This window comes from Trachemys scripta, chromosome 5, assembly GCF_013100865.1.
Source record: "Trachemys scripta elegans isolate TJP31775 chromosome 5, CAS_Tse_1.0, whole genome shotgun sequence".
Classification (NCBI taxonomy): Eukaryota; Metazoa; Chordata; order Testudines; family Emydidae; genus Trachemys; species Trachemys scripta.
Window position 1 is genome coordinate 30,208,680 of NC_048302.1, and position 26,574 is coordinate 30,235,253.

Below are 26,574 nucleotides of genomic sequence, written 5' to 3' on the forward strand. Positions count from 1 at the left end.
TCCTAGAAAAGCACCTTTATTTGTGTGATGTTTCTTGTGAGGAGGTTGGTTGGTTTGTTTTTTAATGTTTCCAGCTTTAAGAAATAGGGAGGGCAAGGCTCTTAGGACTAGGAAAGCCAAGTTCTGCAGCTGGGGTACAGCCTGATAATCAGGAGAAGTCATTCTTCAGTCCTGACACTTTCTTGGGTTGTATTAACAATTTGGAAATTTATACATCAATTACTGTGACTCTCATATTGCAAAAGATGTGAGTTTAACCTGTGGGAGAAGTGTACAAGTATAGTTGTTTAATAATTCATTCCTTAACCCTCTTTGTTATTGCTGTTTGAACATTGATTACACAAAAACAGCGAGGAGTCCGGTGGCACCTTAAAGACTAACAGATTTATTTGGGCATAAAAGTTTTCATGGGTAAAAAACCCACTTCTTCAAATAAATCTGTTAGTCTTTAAGGTGCCACCGGACTCCTCGTTGTTTTTGTGGGTACAGACTACACAGAAGTTGATAGCTTGTGAATATTGTGCTCTCACTTTAACACTTTAACTTACTCTCACTCAGAGACTGGGTGTCACAATGAGACTATGTAATGATTTATTTCAAATAAAAATTTCAGTATCTCAATATTACACATTGTCTTTTTGTCTTAAAATCTAAATGTGGTCATGAATAATAGCGCTAGTCTAGTCATTGGTTAGCACTGCCTGAAGCTGTTCAGTTCTCACTGGCTGCAGGATCCTAACTAATCATCTCATCAACTGTTAATTAGGAGGAAAAGACCTTAAAGACGACGTATTTAAAGTATTTCAAAAGATGAATCATCATTCCCTGACATAACAGAAGTTGACACAAGTGCTAGCCACCTATTCAGCTGCTTGTACCGGACTGATGGTTTAGAAAGTAGTAGTTTTGTCAAAAACAAGTATTTTCTTTCCCCCACCCTTTCTTCTATTTTTGTCACTTTTTTTTCCCTCCTTTTCCATAGTACAGGGTGATGTGCGCGTCTTACATTTGGTTCAGTAAGTAGCTTGTCAGATCATGCATGTTCCAGAGTAAAGGGCAGCAGAGTCTGGAAAATAGCTGGCATGTTTTATTATAATATATATGGTCTTCTGTAAGTTTGTCTGCTAAGAAGCCTTGAGTATAGGAAGAACGACCATCCTAATAAAAGCTGTTCCCTTCCTTCCTTTTATTTGAACAAAATATTCTTTTTAGAAGCAAAATGATATTGTTGGTGATAATGCAGCAATTTAAAATACTTAGAGTAAAACAGTCCATCACTGTGCAACTTGGCCAAAATGAAGAGTTGAAAAAGCCCTCATGGGGAAAAAATATTGACATCTGAAACTGTTTGAGAGCTATTTGTTACAACAAATTAAAGACAGAAAACATGATTATCCATATATAAGTAGTTTTATAGGTTTCCCTGTATTTTAAATTAGTGATTATATTAGTATTTGTGTTGAAGGAATTTTGTCTTCCTCATGCTCTTCTCAATGAGTTACCTGCAAAATGTAATTAGTCCCATGTCTGTAATGAAACAGTGCTGTAATAACAACTTTTAATGCACTCAGTGAATATCCATGGAGTGTTTTTAAATGGAAAACTAAAAATGATCATTTATTGTATGGCCTGTATTTTTCTCTGCTAATAGTTCTTAGTCTGATCCTAGGCCTATTGAGTTACTTGTCCATGAAAGTGGCATGCACTAGGAGCAATATATTTTGTAGTTTTGTAATTATATCCCTCTTGTGGTTGCTGTCTATTCAGTGTTTGTACATGGCTATTGATTGTGAACAGGATTGGCTGCCCCATGACAACTTTGAATCTCACCATGGCTAGAACAAAATAGATGTAGACACTTTATTTCTGTGTCTATTGACTCAGAATGAGAGCACTGAAAGTATGTGGTTGAAGCACTAACTGATGGTATCTGTGTGCTAAGTCACCGTGCCAACCTGATTCTTTTATTGTGGAGAAGTGTGTGAGACAGAGAGGGGCAGCAGTAATAATGAAGGATTTCTGAGAACAAATATTAATCTAAAAATCTTGCTCTTAGCAAAGCTTCAGGCTGACAAACACAAGTGGTTATGATTTGTATTGAAATAAGTAGAAAGGTTGGAGAGACAGTTCTGTAGGAAGAGAAGGTGGGGACATTGTCTATTAATTGATGGGATTTGTTTGGTATTTCCCATACCCAGCTGAAAATAAAAGTAAAGTCATTGGAATAGATTTCAGTGCAAATATACAAAAAGAAACATATTTATGTATGGGAAATGATCCTACAGTCATGTGCAATAAGTAATGCTACTTTTGTAGTTTATATGTGATTATATGAACTAAGCAGTCCTCGGAAAATTTGAAAAAACGTACAGTATTGGAAATTCAAGTTTTGTGTTCTTTTTGTTTGTTTGTTTGTTTTTTAAAGTTTTGAGAAACCAGTTGGCTTCTAAAGCCTGTTTCTTGATGAAATGATCTCTCTCCCAAAAACAGTTTAATTGAATGCATCTCAGGATTGTGGATAGGTTCCAAAAACAGTTTATTATTTCTCAATTTTAAAACCTTAGCATTAGCTCTTCACTATGGCAAAAGACATTTGTAACTGGCAACACTTTAAAAAGGGAGAAAAGCATTTTAAAAACATTTTTAAAGCAAGGAATTATAACAACAGAGTCATCTTCTTGATTATGTGTTTTCCTTTTTACCCCTTTTTTTTTCTTCCCCTTTTTTAAAGTCAGAACCATTGAGTTATATGTCAGTTCTGGTTTAAGGACGTTAGTAGGCATATTGAAATTTTCTGATAGTGCCTCCTGTGTAAATGCAAAGTATTATTTTCTTATGGAATATCTATTTTAATTTTGTCTTGTTTGGGGCCCTTCCTAATTTTCTTCTCTTTTATAAACCCAGTAAATAAAATAAACCCTTCTCTTTGCTTATGACATATGGGACTGCCAAAGCATTCAGGAGATAGTACCTTTTGCTAAAGAATATAGGCAACTATTTTAAAAAGAAGTAGTCAAGAAAATCTGCGTATAGGAAATAAAGAAGTAAAGACCTCCAGATCTTTTTATTATTTGCCTTCCGTAGTTTTTCAAAAATTGGAAATTTCTCTCATTTGGACCCTGCATTTGCATTCTATATCATCTATATTTTGGCAATGCTTAATCGTGCTTCCCCTGGAGTTAAGCCTATGATACTGAAAGAAATGCAGGTAAGAAAGTGGTGAAAGTCTTTACTAGCCCTCTTCAATTAGTGTGTAAGTAGAGTTATCTTTGATTTTTCACATGAATAATCTTAGATTTAGTTTTTCTAATTTTTTTAAGATAAACTCGTCTTTATAGAACTGAATTCGCATCTGACTCTAAATCAGTTTTCTAACGGTATCAGAATAGAAATTAAGCAGCTTCTGGATATCAGTATAGCATTTTATTATACCTACAAGACATACATGTCTTATCCAGGCACTGTCAATCATTCTTCATGTAATGAAAACAAGTGTTTCAGCCAATTCTAGATCTCTGATATATAAATGATTTGATAGAATACCAGACGTTTAACTGAAGAACTTTAGTTAATCAGATGACTTCACTGGATACACTTAAAGTATAGTTTTTTTCTCTTCTCAGATTAGTCATCCAATTTCCTTTCTCTCATTTGGCATCTTCTAGTTCAAAATACTCCATTTAGTAATAAAGTTGCCCCAGAGTTTTTTCTACAGACACAAATTCCAAATGAAGTTTTTCCCTCCCAAGACACTGGAGTTACACCAGGAATAAATTTGGCTGTAAAATTTACTTGTTTCGTTTAAAAAAAACTAGAGCAGAAGGAGATACTTCTAGGTAGGAAGGGATCTTTAATGTATTTTCTTCCATGCTTCTTATTTTCCTTCTGCTGAATAGATTGATAATAATCCTGTTAACTTAATCTTGATAAAAACTATTGACTATAACATTAATTCCAAGACCTCTTGGGTTCTCTTATTTCTATGTTCTATCAATAAGTGACATTTTCCACAGAGTAAACTGCTTATTCCAGTTGGGTCTTCCAGTTGTCAACCCAGTTAAAGTTTGACATCTGTAGATTTTAATGAAAATTATTTCAGCCAATAAGGATACTCTTACACTTATTTACATAGCTTGAATCTTAAAATGATATACAATTTGTGTACCTGATCCAAACTCCTTTTCAAGGCCGTGAACATTTGGCTTGCGTCTGGACTGTAGCATTGAACCATATCGCTTCACAGGCTACTTCTGTCGCTATGGAAATGCAAACACCTATAGGTAAGCAGACATGTAATAAATGTCTTTAGAGAATGATATCCATTTGAGTCAAATGGAGGAATTAAGGTGGAATTCAACAACCAAATAAATTTCCAACAACCATATACATTTAAATAAATGCTTTATATATTTTAACAAACATAGATTTGAATTATTTGCTTCTAGGATATGTTGCAGTCTAATGCATGGGAGTTGGGCGGATGTGGGAGCAGCTCCCTGAACAGTGATCCCTCCCCCTGCAGCTGAAGAGTGATGGGTGCAGGAAGGGCTGGGGGAGGGGGTGGGGAGGGGTAGTTTTCAGAGCTTCTTACGGCCAGGGGAGGAATCTGGTGGTGGGTCTGACATGGCCCAAGATGCCATTCAGGGGAAGAGGAAGTCCTGTCCTCCTCAGCCCAGCCGGAACTAGGGGCTGAGCCTGGTGCAGGGTAGGAGCCACTAGCAGGGTCCTCCCCAGTCCCGTCCCCTGTCCCACAGTGATTTACCTCTGTGTCGGTTGTCCTGGGCACCCGAAACATACTACTGGGGAGGTTTGCATGACCGCTCTTGTGGCTTCCCTTTGCTTCCCCATCAGAAAGTCATTTTTCTGTGGGAAAGCAAAGAAATCTGCAGGGGACATAAATTCTGCTCAAGGACAGTGGCACAGAATTCCCCCAGGAGTAGGTGGTGCCTTTCAGCCAATGGGGGGTCTGGTCAATCAGTGTGGTCAGCTCCAGGTCTAATACCTGGTCCACAGTTCAGCTTGATTCCTGACACTGAATAGAACTCTGTGTATAACTCATGTAATCTGAATATATCATTTAGTAATATTAGAGAATCCTGCTGTCTTCAAAGCATGTTTTTCATGTTTTCTGTCGACATTTTATATAAAAGAAGGGATAGCAGCCTTTCAAATGTAGTTTTCTTAAATCCCAATGACTTGATTTTTCTGAGTGACTTTCTGGAACTTGGACTCATTTGAAGGTCAGAAGATATGTGTTCCTTTAGGCCCTGTCTTCTACCAAGTTACAGTATTCAGTTTTTTTCTCCTCTTCTTATAGTCTTAGCATATTATCCAAAGATTACATGGGCAGAAAAGCAAGTGATGGGAAAACATGAATATACAAATCCCAGCTATTGATTGTCATAACATTAAACCACAATTTTATTAGCCTTCAGTTAATGCTTTTAATGTTTTATATTTTACGCTAAGTACACAATTTTAAACAAAGTTTTACCTATAAGAAACTCTGTTTTTTATGTATAACTTCTTATCTCTCCATATTGGCAAGTTCTTACATTGCCAGTACTACAGTTCATTTCGTTCTATTGGCTCTTGGTAACAATATCTCAAATACCTGTTTCTCCTTTGTTATAATATTAGATCTCTGGAAATTTATTTGACAAATGGGAAAAGTCTATCTGGTGTAATCATGTAACTTTATTTCCCGATCCTCAGTTCATTAGCCAACTTGGTTAATAACTATAAAATGTACTAGTTCTATTCACTTTGAAGTTTTAGTAGCGTTTTATTGTTGTTGGCTAAGCTTATGCTGTTAGTATTACACTCCGTCGAGAGAATTATAGTTTACATATTTCTCAAGGATCACTAAAGTTTAGCTAGCCACCTTGTATAAATTTAGTGTAAGATGTTACCTTTTAATTCTGTCTCAACATTTATGCCTTGTAAAATGTAAAGGAAATTCATGTCTGCAAACATTTTTAAATGACATTTAATTCACTACTGTTAAACAGGCAGGAGAATCAGAGTTTAAATTGTAACTCCATTCTTAAAGTACCCTTGCAGTGTGGATTCTGTTCTCAACCCCAGACAGAGAGCATTATAGTTGTTCATTTTCAAAGAAATAGATGTAGATTATTGTGGCAGAATCATTGTCCGAGAGAAGCAGGCTCAGTTATCTTGCCATTTGAAATGATAAAGGTATTTCTGGGCACTGCTACAACCTAGGAGTCTAGGCATAGAATCCAAGATCTCACACCTGTGGGATTGATGGATAGAGTCCTTTAGCTGGTGGACTCTCTTTTGTCTTGGGAGATCTTCAGAGTACTTCTCCCTGTCCACCAGTATCATCTGCTTATTTCTTTCATTATAGTTCAGCTAGCTGTAATTCATGGAAGTGCTTATTTTTTTCAGGTAGATAGGGAAAGCATAGGCTGCTGCAGAGGAGAGTGATTATATTGCTGTTTGTCACCAATATATAGCTGACATTTGAGTATCATCTATTCTCGCTTAATGGTTAGACATAAACATTGAACAGGAGAAGGGAAAGGACTAAACCCCGTTGGATTTACCAAGTGAAGGCTCTCAGTGAGGCAGAGCAGGGGCTCACAGATCCTCTGTACTGTGTTTGGAAGGAATTCTCTTGAGGATCCTGAGAGATGAGGTAGAGGTGACTAGATTTAGATGTGCATAACAGCAAAGAGAGAGAAAATATCAATATGGGGGGAATTTGGTTCCTCCTTTTACGGTGTAGTTAGGGTTGAGAATTGCCCTTAAGAGAAACAAAACAGTGATTTTCTCTATTAATGTTTATGGATAACCATAAATATGTAATATATCCTCTGCCTTCTAACTCCTTGACTTATGTGGAGGATTTAGAATTTGTAAGAGGGCACTGGATGCTAAAGAAGCAATAAAGGAAGAGAAGGCTTCTGCTGTGAACAGCTAAATGAATTCTTTGCATCAGTCTTCACTGCAGAGGATTGGTGCAGGGAGGGGAGCCTCACCCCACAACTGAGACCTTCTTTTTACATGACAAATCTGAAGAACTGTCCCAGATTGAAGTGTCAATAGAGGACATTATGGAATAAAATTGGTAAATTAAATAGTAATAAGTCACCAGGACTAGAAGGTATTGTCCCAAGGATTCTGAAGGAACTCACATACGAAATTTCAGAACTACTGACTGTAGTACGTAACCTATTGCTTAAATCAGCCTCTGTACTAGATGACTGGAGAGTAGCTGAATGTAATCCTGGCAATTACAGGCTAGTAAGCCTAACTTCAGTGCCATGCAAATTAGTTGAAACTATAATAAAGAACAAAATTATCAGACACATAGATTAATACAATATGTTGGGGAAGGGTCAACACGGCTTTTGTAAAGGGAAATCATGCCTCACCAATCTATTAAAATTCTTTGAGGATATCAGCAAGCATGTGGACAAGGATGACCCATGATATAGTTAGTTGGCCTTTCAGAAAGCCTTTGACGCAGTACCTCACCAAAGGCTCTTATGCAAACTGAGGAGTCATGGGATAAGAGGGAAGGTCCTCTCCTGGATCAGTAATTGATTAATTAAAAGATTAGACACAAAGGGTAGGAATAAATATTCAGTTTTCACACTGGAAAGTGGTAAATAGTGGGGTCCCCAAGGATCTGTACTGGAACCTGTGCTGTTCAACATAATCATAAATGATCTTGAAAAGGAGGTGAACAGTGATGTGGTAAAATTTGCAGATAATACAAGATAGGTAAATCCAAAGCTGACCAAAAGCTAAAGAGTTACTAAACTGGGGGCAACAAAATGGCAGATGAAATTCAGTGTGTTGATAAGTGCGAAGTAATGCACAATGGAAAAAATAATCCCAACTACATATACAAAATGATGGCATCTAATTAGCTGTTACCACTCAAGAAAGAGATCTTGGAGTCATTGTGGATTGTTCTTTGGAAACATGCTCAATGTGCAGCTGTGACAGATTTATGTTACCAGTCTGCCTGTGGCGTCAGGCGATCAGGCTGAGGCCACAGGATTTTTAGGAGAGGAGATGACAGAGCACACCAAGTGTCTACGTTTAAAGCTTTATTAATAAAATAACAGCAGTGAGTGATGGGACTGCTCCCGCGTCACTCAAAGGAAGCAAGAAACCATTAGTACCCCAGCCCTAACCAACTTTCATACTCATACACGCATGACCCAAGGCTGGCCAAGCCTGGGTGTAACGTAAGAAGAAGAGGAGGAGGGGTGGATGGGAGTTCTTGTCCCGTGCACGGGTTGTCCAGGGTCTGCTGTGATCTCCGGCTCGCTTTGGTTCTCGGGAGGGTTTTTAAGTCCCGGGTTCTTTGGGGGCGTTTTTGTTCAGGGCTCTCTGTTCCTGGTGCTCTTTTTACCAGTCCAAACCGGCTTGCTGTGGCCTCCTCAGCTTTCCCAAAACACACCGGCTTCAGAGACTTTGTGTCGTTCCTTCCCCCCCCCCCCCCCCCCCCCCCTGTTGGCCGTCCCCCCTCCCCCGTTTTGCAATCTCTGCAGCCCTGCTCAGCTCAGCTCTCCTTTTTTTACGACTGACCAGGGCTGGGTAAGATGTGAATACAGATGTAAACTTTTTTGTCGAGCCCATGGCCTTGGACCAGGCCAGCGTTTTATCTTCAGATGGAGCTCACTGAAGTGTCGAGTTAACCCATTCTCTGCTCTCTTCCTCCTTCCCCCTTTGGCCTCTTGCAACCTGCAAAGGAATCTTTCACTCCATACTCACACCTTTGACCCTCCCCTAAAATGCCTTGCGATGTTTGCAACTGCATTAGCAACATACAATGCTAATTTGCCTCCCCATGGGACCTCCTGAGGGAGGGAGTCCTTGGGTCTGTGACACAGCGGCAGTCAAAAAGCTAACAATGTTAGGAACCATTAGGAAAAAGGGATAGATAGTATGACAGAAAATATAATGCCGCTATATAAATCCATGCTATGCCCACACCTTGAATACTGCATGCAGTTCTGGTCATCCTATCTCAAAAAAGGTGTATTAAAACTGGAAAGGGTACAGAGAAAAGCAAAAAAATGATTAAGGGTATGCAACAATTTCCATCTGAGAAGACATGAACAGTCTGTCTTTTTAAGCTTATAAAAGAGACAACTAATGGAATATAATAGAAGTCCATAAATCCATGAATGTGTGGAGAGAGTGAATAGGGAAGTGTTATTTTCTCCCTTCATATGACATAAAAACTAGAAGTCACTCAATTAATAGGCAGAAGGTTTAAAACAAACGTAACTAACTCCTTCACACAATGCAGTCAACTTATTGGATGTTGTGACGTAAAACTGGGTTCAAAAAAGAGTTAGATAAGTTCATGGAAGACAGATCCATCCATGCCTATTAGCCAAGATGGTCAGGATGCTCTGTGTGTCCCTCCAACTGCCAGAAGCTGGAACTGGACAACAGGAGACGGATCACTCTACATTCCCCTGTCTGTTCAGTCCCTCTGAAGGATCTGGCACTGGCCACTGTCAGAAGACCATTGGTCCAACCAAGTTTGGCTTTTCTTACGCATTCTTACTCTTTTTTTTTTTTTTTTTGGTTGATAATTTCATAAATGTTTCAGATACAAATATGAGACATGTTGTCCTTCAGTCTAAACTTATTTCCCTTATCTTTTCCCCTCTTTGTTTTTAATTTGTTCCCCATTGCTCATTTATTCATTGTCTGTCTCTGGATCTGCCTTTCATTCTGGGAAGGTAGGGGGGTTGGTGCTTTGCTGTGCAGCAGGAACATGTTTTCTACAGATGGCTGGTTGGAGTAGGGTGGCTTTTCTTCCAAAAGACTTAAATGCAGCTGGCAAACATCAGAATTTGGTTAACATTGCTTTTTGTTTGTTTGGGTTTTCATTTAGCGGGAGGGAGCCCAGCTTGCTCATTTAACAAATGTTCCTACTGCATCAGCAGTTGATTTTAGTGCTGATTCATGTGGCATAAAAATGTACAGTTAATTACATTAAGGCAATGTTCACATTATTCTCGCTTTCCTGTTTCAGGTTTTTAGCCCGTTCCTTGGTAAAGATGGCAGCCAATAATGCAGTATTGAACAGACTGGAGCAAAAGGGTGCAGAGGCGGATCAAGTCATTGAATACCTCAAACAGCAAGTTGCTCTTCTAAAGGAGAAAGCTAGTAAGAAAGTCAATGGCTTAAAGCAAATTTACTAATCAGATGGTTAATATTATACTATAATATTATATACAGGGAGCCTGCCCTGGCCCCGGTGCGCACCGCTGCCACCCTGGAGCCGCTCCAGGTAAGCGGTGCTGGGCCAGAGTCTGAACCCCTCCTGCATGCCAACTCCCTGCCCTGAGCCCACTGCCACACCCTGCACCCCTGCCGCATGCCTCACCCCTCCTGCACCCCAACCCCCTGCCCTGAGCCCCCTCCCTGCACCATCGCTCTGAGCCCCCTCCCACACTGTGCACCCCCTCCTGCATCCCAACCCCCTTCCCTGAGCCACCTAGTACATTCCGCACCCCTCCTCTGCCCCAACCCCTTGCCCTGAGCCCCTTCCTGCACACTGCACCCTCTCCCACACACGACACTCCCTCCTGCACCCCAACACCCTGCCCCAGCCCTACATTCAACTTCCTCACCCAGATGTGGCCCTCAGGCCAAAAAGTTTGCCCACCCCTGCTGTATAGGATTATCTGAAGCTGTCAGCAAATTCTTTGCCTGACTCTTTGATGTAAATGTTACACCACTTTCTGACAACGGAATACAAAACACTCCATATATGTAAATGTATGCCCCAGCTTGTTTCCAGAAACCAGGATTTTTATGATCTGGGTATGTGTCCTCAGTAGTCTAATATTTAGCCATATATTCTGTGTACATTCATGAAACAACTCCATTTCCATTTTTGAGTCAATCATAGTTACTACACGGCTTTTCATTCTCAACAGTGCGATACATTTCGAAGGATGAAGGTGCTCTATCATGAATATCATAGAATCACATAATATCAGGGTTGGAAGGGACCTCAGGAGGTCATTTAGTCCAACCCCCTGCTCAAAGCAGGACCAATCCCCAGACAGATTTTTGCCCCAGATGCTTAAATGGCCCCCTCAAGGATTGAACTCACAACCCTGGGTTTAACAGGCCAATGCTTAAACCACTGAGCTATCCCTCCCCCCTGAGCTCTACTATTTTTAAACTTTATTCTTAATCGTTTTTTTTTTCCATTTCTCTTCTTTCTACGCTGTATTTGGAAACCGCGTTTATTAGTCTTGCATAATCATCTTCTGCTTATGAGCCAAACCATTATTTTCATTCATGCCTTGTTCAATTTAGCGAACACTTGACAGCTCTCAAAAATTTATTTCTATCCTACTGATAATGAAATAGTCTTGTTCATCTCGTAAAGCTTTCACAAAACTTAGTGTCTAGTCAGAATCAGAGGGCCAAAGAGACCTCTTTTGCCTTGCCATCTTTACAAAGCAAAGTCTTAATACATGCATCCATAATTTTTTTAAATACATTTTTAAGATATAGCAACTTCAGTGCTGCCCTTCATAGTTCATTGTACACTGTCATGGTACTTATCATAGAAGAAATATCACTCCATAGATGGGAATCCGCCTTCTCTCTTACATTCATTCATCACTCTGTTTTGTTAACCAAAAAAAATTAGATATGTGTGCATACGCATTATTGCAGCACATTGGTTTAAGTTAGTCTGTTGTAATCCTGTATATGAAATTCCCACAATTTCTGCTTTGGGAGATCAACTGACATTTCTTCCTGAATGCCTCACCATCAGCTGAAATGTAACATGCCCAAAACTCAACTTCTTATCTTTCCTCCCAAGTCCTGCCTATTCTTCCATTCTCTGTCATTCTGGACAATAGCATAATTCTCCCTAGCACTCATGTCCATAAAGTGAGGGTTGTCTTTGACTTCTTTCCTCTTCTATGTACTGCGGTCAGACCATGTTAAATCCTGCCTCTTTTTCCTCTAGCACACTTCACTTCAAAAATCCATGCCACTAAAACTTTTTCCAAGTTCTTATCAGTTCACATCTTGATTATCATAACCACTTCACCAACCCTCACACATACTATTTCCAGTCCATACAAAATACAGCTGCTTAATTCATCTTCCTTACTCATGTCTCTGACAGTGTCACCTTCCCATTTGCTTTGAATCTCTCCACTGGCTCCCTGCTGTACTGTATTAAGTTCAAGTTTCTTGGTCTGTTTAATTATTCACTCTTGTCTCTTATTGCATCGTCCTCTTCCCTTCCCTCCTCCTCTCCCCCAAACCCCCACCCCCCAGTCTCCACTCTGTAAGCAAAGAGAAAAATGGGCAGTCAAAACCCTTAAAATATTGTTCATGTTTTTTTCTATCACTCCTTTTGGGTGGGATGCCTCCCTGGCCTGTTTTGTTAGTTGTCCTCTTCAGAACCCTCCTCACTTCTGCTATGACACCTACCAAAATTCAGACAACAATTCATAATGATTGATCGGTTGTAGGGAAAAAATGCAATAACCCCAAAAGAAAATATCAAATACTTACACTGTACATTCTGAATAATTTAATTGCATGAACTTACTGTTACCATGTCCTCATTGTTTCCTTGTTTGTTATGCTTACTCTAGTCTTCTTTTCCGTACTATATTTTTGCAGGATCCCAATCCTGATTGGGGCCTTTTGGCCCTACCACAATCCAAATAGAAATATTGTGTTTGCCACATTTTTAATAGTTGGATATATAGAATATAGACTGAAGATTGCTAACATTTTTAATGAATGCATGTGGACCTTACACCTTCTAAATGCCTAAAGAGTTCCTCTTGGCATGTAATCTAAATGTTTTGCCTATAAATTTAAAATGATCACACTTGTCAACACACATTCTGCATAGCCCAAAGGGAATGCCACCACATCTTACACTGAAACATTTTGTCATCTTTCTTATACCCCCAGCTTTTTTCTTTAGTTAGAATCAAGGGGGCTCTAAAGATTAAAATGTTCAGCCATTATTGCCAGCCTTTTCCCCTCAAAACAATATATATATATATATAACCATATCAGCATTGTTTCAGTTAGTTAAACAAAGTTACAAGGTACATTTTAAAATACAAAGAATGAATCAAATACCATTCACTCTCAAATTTAATCCCAAGGCTACCCCAGATCGACCATTCAACAAAATAGAAAGTATTATTAAGTGTTAGTGCCTAATTTAATCTGTGAATCAAGTCCATTTGCATTTATTTATTATCTTTTGTTATGCTAATTTATGTAATATCTTGAATGCCTCACAATTATTAAGAATAATAGAATAAGCCTCTCAGCATTACCATTTCAGAATGGAGAGATGGAGGCACAGAGTTGAGTGACTTGCTGAAGGTCACCCGAATGCCTGTGAGCGCACTGGGAATAAAATCTTTTTTCCATTGCCTAAATAAGACTGTCCTTACTTTCACGGCAGTGTAACCTTACTGTACATTCTATAGTTAGTCTGCCAACTTCAGTGGGGTTTTTTTATTGTATATCAGGACAGAAATCTGGGTGTTTACAAATATAGGTTATGCATACAGAAAGAGAATTTTGTTGAACCTCATATAGTTGATTACAAAGTTATAGATTCAGATTGGTGCCACTGTAGGAATTTGAGAGGGGAACAAAAAGTAGCTTGATTATGATTTAGATGCAAGTCCACGAGGAAGGCATGAAAGTCGATATTTGAGAAACCACTGTCCGTGTTCATTAATAAAAAGTCAGTAACTATAATAAAATGTATGAGATCTTTTCTAATGATGATTTTTAAATATTTTAAAAATATTCCCTTTATTTGCTTTTAATTTAACTAATTTTTTTCAGATAAGTGACATTCAGCACTTAGCAAATGGATGTGTAATGACTGGAGCCTGTAGTTTCTAATGTAAATTGTGTCAACTCTAGTTCTGCAGGCATCTCTCCGAGAAGAGAAGAAGCTTCGTGTAGAAAATGCTAAACTGAAGAAAGAAATTGAGGGACTGAAACAGGAGCTGATTCAGGCAGAAATTCGGAATGGAGGTGAGAGAGAAAGGAAGAACTATATCTTCACATGTGTGGGCTTAGATCCTGTCACCATCTTTGACTGCTGTTTTGATCACTTGTTTTAATCCTTCCTGATTCATATCCCTGTAGTCACATCCATGGCATCTTTTTTGGCTGTTTCGGTGAAACTTTGGAATGCCATACCTCTTGGTGGTTAACCACCTCTGTAACTTAAAGTATATGAGTTCTCTTGTAAGTTGCAGAAGTGACAATTATGAAAATATGAAAAGTTTACTCTTGGTTGGGACCATGTCTTTCTATATGTCTGTACAGCGCCTGGCATGATAGGGACCTAAATTTGACTGAGGTTTCTGGGTGCTCTTACAATACACTGGAAGATGTTGGGTGACGAATGCTTTTGAAACTCTGTGTACCTCGTTTAGGAACCTCATCTGGCACTGAGCTCCTTTGAAGATCTAGCCACAGGGGTACTGAGCACTCTGGAAAAGCTGCCCCTAAATGACTTACCAAGGTTGTCCAAGGATTTTGTAATGGAACTGAGATTAGAACGTAGCTTTTCTGAGTTTCAGCCCCATGGCTTAACAACAAAGACTTTACTATACCACCATTCCTCCTCTGTTATTGTCCCAGTCTGGATCTATCTTTTTAAGTCCGGGGCTGATATAGTCCTCACCCTTATGAAATTTTACTTTGAGAGAAAAGGAACAAAAAGAGGAAGCTGCAGTTCTCCAAATCCAGCATGAGTGTTTCATTTTCTGCAAACAAATGTTCTTGAGGAATATGTCAAAAAAACAAACAAACAAAACATTTTTAGTATATTGTTTCACAGTGCTAGTACTGGAAACCAGATAAGACACTATCCAGTAAAGCATGATTTTACTGCTTCCCATTACTGACTTGTTCCACTGTTAAATCAGCATGTGCAGTCTTCAAAAGAACCACCACTTCATAAATGCACTCCTCCTTTCACATGACTTAATTCCTTTAATATGCTAGACTATCCATTAGTCTGTTTCTTTTCCAATGGCCGAGAACTTGCAATAGTTCACCTCAGTATTCTTTTCAGATGTGGGATAGGCAGATATGGGTAAGAGGTGTCTACTGATATTTCACAGAAATATTTTACAGAAAAATATCCCTATTACACATGAGGGACAAGCCTCTATGTATACAAAGTTTCCAGGTTGTAATTGTAATATAAAAAAAGGATAGAGAATTAATATCCTGTTTGACAAATGTTTTGGATAGACTTTACTTCTTCATTTAAGCAATTTATGTGGATGGAGAACAGAACTAAATGTAAGACCTTTTTCTACTGAACAGAAGAACATGTTTTATGAGTCTATTATGTATTCACACTACAAGGAACATATAAATCAGCATGTGGAATGATGTATCTTTTAAGAATGAGAGGAACAAGAAGCCTTTCCTGTACTGGTGACCAAAGGGCAAGTTTAACTGTAACTGTAGGCTACTTAGCCTGACAACAGTCCAAAGCAAAATAATGGAAAAGCTGATATGGGATCCAGGTGGTAAAGAATTCAAGGGTATTTATGCTAGGCTTGAATCTATAAACAGGGAGTAGTGGGTTAGACTAAGGAGATGATTTTACATCTGTATACGACATTGGTGAGACCAATATTGGAATACTACATGCTTTTCAAAATGTGGACACCAGAACTGTATGTTGAAAAATTGGAGCTGGTGCAGACAAGAGCCACAAAAATGATTTGAGGTCTGGAAAAAAGGCCTTGCAGTGAAATACTTAAAGAGATCAATCTGTTCATTTTATTGAAAAGAAGATTGAGAGATGACTTGATTACATTGCATAAGAGCCTTCATGGGGATAAAATACTGAGTACTAAAGGACTCTTTCTCTTTACAGAGGAAGGCATAACAAGACCCAATATCTGGAAGTTTAAGCCAGACATATTTAAAAAAATAAGGCACACATTTTTAAGTGTGGATGATTAACTACTGGCACTAATACCAGGGGAAGTGGTGAATTCTCCATCTCTTGATGTCTTCAGATCAAGACTTGGATGCCTTTTTTAAAGTTTATGCTTTAGCCAAACACAAGTTATTGGGCTCAGTACATGGGTAATTGGGTGAAGTTTCCTGTGATATACAGGAGATCTGACTAGATGATCTAATGGTCTCTCTTGGCTTAAAGTCTATGAATCTAAGGAAGTGATCAACAGAATGGCTTGTGATGTCTTCTCCAAGTAAAGACCAAGGGAAATTTAACCCTTTCCTTTCATCTTGAAAGCACAGGAACTATTCATGCCATTACCTTTTTATCGAATGTGCAGTGAGTATTTACAGGACTATCTGCTGTTACTTGTGAAAAGAACATCTCATTTACTATTGATTTTTGTAGGATGAAGTAGCCCTGTTGCACTCTCTGGATAACAGGCTTACAGATTGTAGTGGTCCTGTGATGGAAAGCTGCTTTAATTTGTGGTCTGTCAGCATATTTCACTTTGCCAACCAAATAAATATTGCAAGTAACCAATCTGAGAATAACTTAAAAGTAAAGTTAAGATTCTGTCATGGTATTTTTAGTAAAAGTTAGCAACAGGTCACAGGCAATCAACAAAATTTCATGGAAGCCCAATTTGTCTTAGTTGCAAAGGCCAAAATTTGGTAACAGTAACTTTACATATCACATTACATGTAATCTCCTTTCATTTTTTCTGTCTCCCCAGTTAACTTTTTCTTCTTCTCACAGACTCTCTCCTTTGTCTCCAGCAAACATCTTTTGGGGCTTGTTAGAAGATTCTTCTTCCAGCCCTCTATCACTGGGCGCTCTTCGTACATAGAAACGTCTAGTCTTTTTCCTCAAAGTGTTATAACAAATGTATGTGATTAAAAATCTGACTTACCGAATATATTATTTATTAAGCACAGTTCAGCCAGTGCTGTACAAGACAGAAAATAAAGACAGCTCTTGCCTAAGAAATTACCTTATAAAAAACAGACATGGAGAGGATGGGACACGTTAGTCTCCATATGACGTTTGGGAATGTCTTAAATTGTCACGTTGGTACTTACCACATATCTGTGGAGAAATGTTTTTGATGCCCCAAAACGACTTATATTTTATTGACTGAAACAATCATTGTTTCAATTCTCTCTCAGGCTCCCAGTCCTGTGCTCACTTAAACCCCAAGATCATGTCTTTATCCCTCCACTTCTCCCCCACCTCAAAAATGGTTTTGGGGTTCACATTTTTTCTGTATGTAAAAAAAGTGGTTTTGCAATCTCAATCAATCATGTATCATTTTAGCAAAACAAAAAACCAAGATACCCCTATGATTGCAAAAGTCTCCATTATATTTTGCCTCCTACAACTTGTATATTCTTCATAACACCATTTAAAAATTATAATTCTGCTATAACTACTTTTCAAATTATTTTTGTCTCTTGGTGATTTAAGCCTCGATTCTCTAAAGATTTACATTTGGGCTTAATTTTATGCACATGAGTAGCCTCACTAAAGCTAATGGAAGTAGTCACATACATAAAGTTGAGCATAGGCATAAATTTTTGCCGTGACCTTCTCATTTTCTCTTTGAGTGAGTATGTGTTTACACAAAGTTGTGTTTTGCTTTTAAGAATATACTTAAACCTCAGATGAAACGGGAATGGGGGAGGGAAGAAACAGGCAGGCATAACACTGATGAAAGCACCTCTCTTGCTTTGTTTCTATTTTTGTGTATTTTTAAAGTTATCCATTTTCTTTGAGGAAAAATATTAGGTTTCCAAATATAAAAATAATAATACAGTTATTTAATCAGAATAAATTTTGTTGTAGGCTTGTATGGTGTGTGAGGTCTTTTTAGTAAAGTGACATAGCTGGATATTTGAAATAATTTTTATTTTATTTTTTCTGAAGCACTAATTTCCTATGTTGCTTTACTTTACATTTTCTTTATATTTCTGGTAAAATGCCTTGATTTCAATTACAGTTTTAAGAAAATTAAATAGCATTTTAACTTCAGTCATTTTAATTTTAGTGAAACATATCCCAATTCCATCCAGTGGAACCATTACAGCAGCTTCATTTTCGGAAGACTTACCACAGCCTACACCTGTCACATCCTCTCCTTCTGGTCCCAAAGACCAAATTAAAGGTGGAAGTGAAGAAAAGAAAAAAAAGGAGAAAGCAGAAAAAAAAGGTATTTCCATTTTTCAAATCTGTTAGGCATCTACAACAGTTAATTTGCAGACTTGCTGTTTACATTTTTATTGGAGAGGATAGAAAAGAGCAATCAGTAGAGCTACAGTAGGAAAATCCATACACCTTAACTCTTAAACTCCTGGAGAAAGGAAGTATTTACAACTAATGAAAAAGTTTAATCAAATAGGTTTGGGGCACTTAAATTTTAAGTTGGATATTGGGCAGATTTGTGTCAGTTTGGCTGAAGTGTAGGTTGTCTCCCCTTTCAAAATAATAAATAAAATACTGAAATGTTGAGGTGGAGTCTGCCACAGCACATGAAATTAAATAACTCTCAGCTCTGAGGTTTATTGTTCAATTTTGTTTCTACCATTTATACAATGCAAGCAACAGCCCATGAACTAGCTTAGAGAAATTACCGTATATACTCATTCATTAGCCTGTTCGTTTATAAATTGACCCCCCTAAGATGGTTAGGTAAAAATAACAAAAACTGTATGACCCTTTCATAAGCCGACCCTATATTTCAGGGGTTGGCAAACTTTGGTTCCCAGCTTGTCAGGGTAAGCCGCTGGTGGGACGTTTTGTTTACTTGGAGCATCTGCAGACATGGAGCCCCTCAGCGCCCTGTTGCTGCAGTTCACCGTTCCCAGCCAAAGGGAGCTGCGGGAAGTGGAGCCGAGGGGCTCCATGCCTGCAGATGCTCCAGGTAAACAAAATGACAATGTATTAGATATTCAATTCAGTGATTCCACAGAGTTTAAAAACATCAAATTTTGGTGAAGATCCGTTTATAAGCTGACCCCCGCTCTTTGATGCATCATTTTTTTACCAAAAATATTCTGCTTGTGAACAAGTATATATGGTACTCAGTAAGAAGTAGTAATGTAATATAGCACTAAAGGGTAGAACCCAATGTAGTTTGACTGTTTCTTCTGCTTCTTTTCGGAAAACACTCTCAACCATTGAGCTTCAGCAACCTATTTAAATCCATCCATATCAACACTAGAGGTATTATTGTTTGGGTATGGGGGAGTACAGTGAAATCAGCTAGGCAAATAACATTTGTAGAAATTAACACTGCGTGTTGGGACTTTAAATATTTTACCCGAATATATTTGACTCCATTTGATATTTATTAGCTGCCTCTAGTAACCTTCCTGTAAGAGTATTTAATGAAGAGAATAATTTGAGAAAGAGGAATAAATATAATTATAAAATACTGATTGCATTTCCACGAAGGTCTGTTTGGCAATTCAATGCATGATTAGGAAGGGTCAATTTATGAGTAGTACAATTCACCGTTGATGGACATGGATTTATTTCTGGCCCATCTTCAGAATTTTGAAATCCCTATGGCAGTAAAGGGACCGAAACTGCATTTGGTTCTGTAGGTGGGTATAATCATTTTCCTTGTCTTCAGTATGTAAGACTTTTGACACAGACTAGGATATCATTGGGATTCCTAAAGTTTGAAGTAGAGACCAGATGGCATTTCTAAAGCAATAAAGTGATGCACAATTTAGAGCATCTTTTAGTGGGATCTAGTGGTTACAGGGTTAATAAAGAATTTTTTATGTTATCTTTGAAAGTTGCCACTTTGCACAGGCACAGTCTTGTACTGGAACATTTTATGAACAGAAACGTATAGAAAGTTATTTACTTAAATTACAAGTGAAAAGAGAAGTGCTTCGTTGTCCCTTTTTTTCCTTCCTGAAGATGTTTCATCTTTTGACTTTACATATCATGGTAGAAATGTTAGAAAGATCCAACTTCTTTAGATGAAAATTCTAGCATCTGGAATACACATGTCTTAATTAAGATGCTACTCCCATGGATTGTAATTCAGTAAACCAAATGTGAACGTCTCATCTTCAAACCAGCAGACGTGTTCTTATGTACAAACACATTTATTACAGCCCTGAGAGTTTACAAAATGTGAGCTGTTAATTTAAAAAAGAGAAGAATATCTGTATGAGTCCTAATGTGAGCCAATTCTTAAATCAATATGAGTAACAGCTATGAATCAATTGAAACCTAAGATGCCTTTTTGATAATTTCCTGTCAAACACATGTATTGATTCTTCCTTCTGCATATGGCAAACATTTGGACAGGTCAGCAATTCAGATTTTTTTTTTAAGATAAAGGATGCAATACCTTAAACCAGCTTTCCAGCAATAATTTGATGAGAAGTGATTAAAATATCTTTGTATTGGGGTGCAAGAGAAATATCAATTTATTTTATCAATATACAACATTCTTGGAGGCTTTATTTTTTTAAGGCCAAGAAGACTATAGGGCTCTTGCATCACTTTTTTTATTAGGTATCGTACTTGGTTTCCATTTTGCTGGTGAATTACCAGTACTAAGTTTGCTGCTGCTGCTATGACTACTTGCAGATCATACATAACACTGTGTTTTCATACAAAATAGCCACAGTTAAAATCCAGATGACTTTTAACTTAAAAAATAAAATATACAGTTGTTTTGTTTGTAATGTTAAGTTTTAATCTTTATGGGAAATAGTAACCAGTGATTGTAGTTTAGGTCTAAGAATGACATGATTTGAAATAATGGGTGCAGGTAGGAAGTTACGTCTTTCCTTTGTTTTCTTTTTTCAGAACACAGGTATCTAGAGGTGATACTAAATGAACTGATGATATACCTCGCACTGAAATTGTAGTTTCTCTTGTCCATACAAGTTGGTATATATGTATACATTTTAGGGAGTTACTACTGCATCTAATTAAACTCACTACTACAGGAGAGAAGAGGGAGAGGAAGCAGCTGCCAGCAGCTGGGAGTGATGAATCCAGACCTATGGATGTTTCTCGTCTGGACCTTCGTGTCGGTTGTATCATCACTGCAAAAAATCACCCTGATGCGGATTCTCTATATGTCGAGGAGGTGGATGTTGGAGAAGCAAACCCAAGAACTGTTGTCAGTGGCTTAGTAAAGCATGTTCCTCTAGAACAGGTACAAATGAAATTACTTTCATACAGTATTTGGCTGCGTAATGTATACTGTCTTAGTCCCAAAGAATCCTGGCTAATGCTAATTCTGTTAAAGTGACTCTTGGTTCATAGGAAAGACATGTTCTTCAACAGCAGCCTTAATCTTTATTTTGTTTATTTAAAATAATATTTTAACAATGGAAGGGCAGATTTTAAACTAGATGAGAAGCTGTACTTGTGCAGCTGTAAGTACTCTTGCTGTTACAAACTTTCTCGCTTTTAAAAGACTTCAGTCTCATTGAAAATGTTTGAAAGGAAATTTTGATATTTCATTCAAGCGGCTAGTGTAGGGGAATAATATAGATGGGCACATAATGCCATAAGTAAATGGTTCAGGATTGATGGATCCCTTCCAATTCTAACTTTTATGAATCTGTGATGATTATTTTTTAACGTTTTCCATATTTTTCCCTTATTTTTATTCCTTATTTTGTTTAAATTATCATATCAGTGTTTAAAATGCATATTTATCCTAAATACAAATGTGTTAATGAGATTAAAATTTCTAGTCTCATACGTCTTATTTTGCTCCATAAAATAATTTGTGTGTTTATAAGCAGTTTTATTAGAAAAATGCTGACCTTTTTGGTTTTTCAGATGTTTTTATATGATCACATAGGCTTTTGGTCATATACTGCTGTTTATTGTAGTCTTTGGATCTAAAGCTGCTTAATTATTATCATACAGTTCCTACTAGGGAGAGGTCCAAGATTTAAAACCTGTGTCCAAATCTGAACTTTTTTTAACCTTGAGGTATTGTAGAGGGATAGTTTGAATCCCAGATTCTGGATTTGTCTGGTATAGAGATATTGGTCACCAATTTCCCATCTTCAAAGATTTCCTGGGTATTTGGATCTGAGGTTTTGTTTTGGGCCATCTAAACTATATACCAGACACACTGACATTTAAAATAATTGGATCTTTTTCCAAAACTCACTTTTTATATTAGAACTGGAAACATCTAGCAAACACTTTAAATAACTTTAAAATATTCCTTTAAGTACTGTAAAAGCAAATATAATGGTAATGCTCCGTTTCAAATACTGTTTCTGATGTTGTAGTGAAGAAGTAATGTGTTTTTTAAGTCTATACAAAGATATTTTCCAAGTTCTTCTGTCATACCTGTAACATTCCATGTTTCATTTAAGTGTAAGCTGCATAAACAACACACATGTACATGTTTAAAAAATGTGTGTTAGGCATCTTGAAGCCCTGAGATGTTAACTCAGGGGTCGGCAATCTTTCAGAAGTGGTGTGCCGAGTCTTCATTTATTCACTCTAATTTAAGGTTTCGCGTGCCAGTAATACATTTTAACCTTTTTAGAAGGTCTCTTTCTATGTCTATAATATATAACTAAACTATTGCCGTATGTAAAGTAAATAAGGTTTCAAAATGTTTAAGAAGCTTCATTTAAAATTAAATTAAAATGCAGAGCCGCCCCTGACTGGTGGCCAGGACCCAGGCAGTGTGAATGCCACTGAAAATCAGCTTGCGTGCCGCCTTCAGCACGCGTGCCATAGGTTGCCTACCCCTGTGTTTACTGGAATGAGAGGCACATAAAACAATCATCTTCTTGTGTGTATCCAGAAAATGTTTAGTTTTGTTAATGTCTTCATGCCCATTCTTTAAAGTTTCCTCTGAATCATCATCACATGTGGTACAATATAAGAAAATAATATAATGAGAAACATTTGGAAAAGTAGAGACTTAGCCAGTCAGAAAAGGATACTAGTTTGACTTTACTGGAAACATTAATGGAAGAAAACCATCTGGATATTTAAAGTTTACAAGTGCATACATCCTATTCTAACCTGTACTGTTGTACCTAGAAACATTATTCATGAACTCTTCAGAATATAAATAATATTAAAGCTCTCTGATCACCCACCACAGCCACTGAGAGGGTGTATGAAGAAGGTAATTCAAAACCCTTCCCATTTCCATTTTGTTTCAATCTAAATGTGGCTATACACATCCACAACATATTTCCATTTGTTTCTGAACTGTCACCTTCAGTGTTAAAGGCTATACTGTCTATTCCAGGATTGTTTTTGTAATCAGTCAAAACCAAGTATGAATAAAGATCACAAAACTATTGCAATGTCCCTTTTATTCTGTACATCTGTCTATCTCAATTTATGTAGCATTCAGCACCAGGCTATCTCAGATATTTGCCTTTCAGAAATTTAAAACAAAATAGAACCACTGACATTTACATCATCATATGTTTTGGGGGATTTACTTTCAATGGCTTAAAATATACAACTAATGTACTGTATGTACCCAGTAGATATAGAATATCAAGAATATATTTAAATTGTATGTTTTCCATTATTCCTTCTTGTTTTCAGAGATTTGTATCTTTATGCTAAGAAAAATTGCTTTTTTTTTAATTTTCTGTCTAAATATTCAGAATGTTGCACATGTGTAAATTTTTATTAAATTCAAAAGTAGTCACGTGCTGTTGCTTTAAAAAGCTATGGGTTAATATACAAAAGATCTCAACCTGAGAACAATTTTTTGTGGGATAGGGCAAATTTGAAGACATTTTGGTTTTATTTAAAAATGTTCTGCTTCAGTTTTATTCAACTTAAAACATTTTGGGGGGACAAAATATTCTCTAATGGGGTCTGGTTGCAGTGCTTATTCTCATTATTATTTATTAGTTCAGAAAAACACGAGGGTTTGTTGTTTTAAATGAGCAAATGGCGGGATGTACTGCACACAGCAATTTTCATTTGCTCAAAAAATTTCTATTGTCTTTGGTATTTGGGCTGAATAGGAATGTATGGCACAGCTGTAATCTGCATCCTGAAATTTAAACCACCTAAACATTTTTGTTATACATTTTTTCTTTTTTATATACTAACTTTAATTTGTAGTAGTTTTTGTTCGTTTGTGGGTTGTTGTTTTTTTTTAAAGGAAATTCCTCTGCTAAAAGCACTGTACTAAAGATGGCCTAAAGTTGTGACCCAAAACAACAAAAGCATATCAAACGAGTAAAATATGTATTATCTAATATTTTGGCACATCAAGGCTCAACCTTAGAGACTTTCTTATTGTACCTTGTTGTGTTTAGATGCTGGAGGACAGCCTGGAACATTTCATCCTTAATTGGCTGTTTCCTGGCTTTTAATGACTAATACCATTCTTTAATCCTTTTTAGGCTAATTATTTCTGGTGTGTTGTTGTTAGCATAGTTACATGTACACAAGCAATATGCAGCCTACTGTGTACATGCATATTACATGTATTAAGCTTTCTCCCTCATAATCCTCTTTTTTCTATAATATAAGAACTCCCAAAACCCTAACTCAATTTCCTTACAATTTTTTTTTTTTTTTTTAATGAATGTCTGTTCTTTTTTGTGCAGATGCAGAACCGGATGGTAGTATTACTCTGTAACCTGAAGCCTGCAAAGATGAGGGGAGTGGTATCTCAAGCAATGGTGATGTGTGCCAGCTCACCAGAGAAAGTGGAGATCCTTGATCCCCCCAGTGGGGCTGTTCCTGGAGAAAGAATCACTTTTGAAGTTTTTCCTGGTAAGCAATAAGTATTATTGGGGAAATGGGGAAAAATGCATAGCCAGGAACTTGCATATCAGTGTCCTAGTAATCTCTCAGTTGGAGCTGATTATACAACAAGTATTATAAATTGAGTTAAATTTCTAATTTAAATTACAGGCATTTGTAATATTTATGTGAAGAATTCATATTTTTATAAGAATACGCTAGAATTCTGTGAATACGTAGCATAAAGGAGGATTAAAATATCTAACTGAAAGCCAAAAATTGGGGATTGTGGGAGAAATAATAGCTGTCATACCTAACACATAGTGCATTTTCATCAATAGCTCTCTTTATGAATGTGGTCATTTTCAGTATTTTCATTTTGCAAATGGAGGCGTGGAGGCATAGACAGGCTAAGTGACTTGCCCAAGGTCACATAATAGGTCAGCACCAGACTTAGTAATAGAACCAAGGTTTCCTGACTCCCAATTCTGCATCCTTCACCTCATAAATATATGCACAATGTTTTCTGGGAAACATCTATTTCTGTACTGACAGCCCAGTATGGTGTAGTTATTATCTTCTAGTTGCTCACAGATAAAAATCACACAAGTAGTGGTACTGAATGTTTCTCCACCCAGATGTCTCATCACAATTCTGTCAGGCCCACCACCTGAAGATGAGAGGGATAGTCAGTTTCCTCTTCTTTTCTGGGCCTCTCTTGACTCTATCAACCAAAATGCCAATTTATTGTTTGTGGTGGTGGAGCTTATAACCTCTATGTCAGTGGTTCTCAAACTTTTGTACTGGTGACCCCTTTCACATAGCAAGCCTCTGAATGCGACTCCCCCTTGTAAATTAAAAACGCTTTTTAATATATTTAACACCATTATAAATGCGGGAGGCAAAGCGGGGTTTGGGGTGGAGGCTAACAGCTCGCAAGCCCCCTGTAATAACCTTGCATGGTTATGTCATGGGTTCAGCTGAACCCCAGACTGGCAGTGATGAGCTCCACAGTTAATTATCGATTCCCAGAGCCATCCACTGTCAAGCACAAGTTGTCATCTTCTGAAAATGATCATCCAGATAGATGTGTGTGTATGTGTCAATACTGTCTGATTCCTTCCTACAATAACTGTTGCTTAAAATTGGGTTGCTGTGTGTGGGAAATACTGTGCTTTATCTCCCATGCACATAGCAGCCTTTTTTTTTTTTTTTTTTTTTTTTTATGTAAGCTATCATGTCTCTGGCACTTTTCAGCAGTGCCATACTTGACACACTACTTAAAAGGCAGGAGTCTCTGCTTCTTGAATACTTATCTCCACAGCATACCTTTTATATACATACTTCTTAATGTAATCTTCTGGTACTTACAAAAAATATTTTGGATGGCATATCACTAAGGAAGCCAAGTCTCTGCACTAGAGCTTTTCAAATAGATGAAATGCATTAAGACTTAGCTGCTGTACTTTATTGCTGTAATTCAGAATGTATTAAAAATAATATCCTGTTTAAAGAGGAAATAAGTATTGCAGCATTTTTTCTTTTAGTTTTATATATTTAAAATATACCATTTTATTGCTTAAAATATATCACATGCACTGTAGATTACCTACAGTGTGAATTAAAGTCCAGAAATCTCCAATAATAAAAATGACTTTTGTCTTCACTGTTTCCTTTACCTTATAGTATTGATCAGCTGCACCCCAAATCTGCTGTTCAAGTGTTTTGTGTTTGAAGGGTGAAGAATTTCTAAAGAAAATGGTTACATAGCAGTCTCAAAATATAATCAGAGCTAGTCGTTACAAATATATCATAAA

At 37.3% G+C, this 26,574-nt stretch overlaps 1 protein-coding gene across 1 annotated transcript in view; it reads left to right on the plus strand.

Moving 5' to 3' along the window:
• Positions 1-26,574, plus strand: part of AIMP1 (aminoacyl tRNA synthetase complex interacting multifunctional protein 1) — a 56,465-nt gene that overhangs the window by 19,978 nt on the left and 9,913 nt on the right. The window contains exons 2-6 of the mRNA XM_034770822.1: positions 10,034-10,167; positions 13,948-14,061; positions 18,066-18,227; positions 20,995-21,206; positions 24,619-24,787. Coding sequence (XP_034626713.1) covers positions 10,034-10,167; positions 13,948-14,061; positions 18,066-18,227; positions 20,995-21,206; positions 24,619-24,787 — 791 coding nt within the window. The remainder of the gene's footprint in view (positions 1-10,033; positions 10,168-13,947; positions 14,062-18,065; positions 18,228-20,994; positions 21,207-24,618; positions 24,788-26,574) is intronic.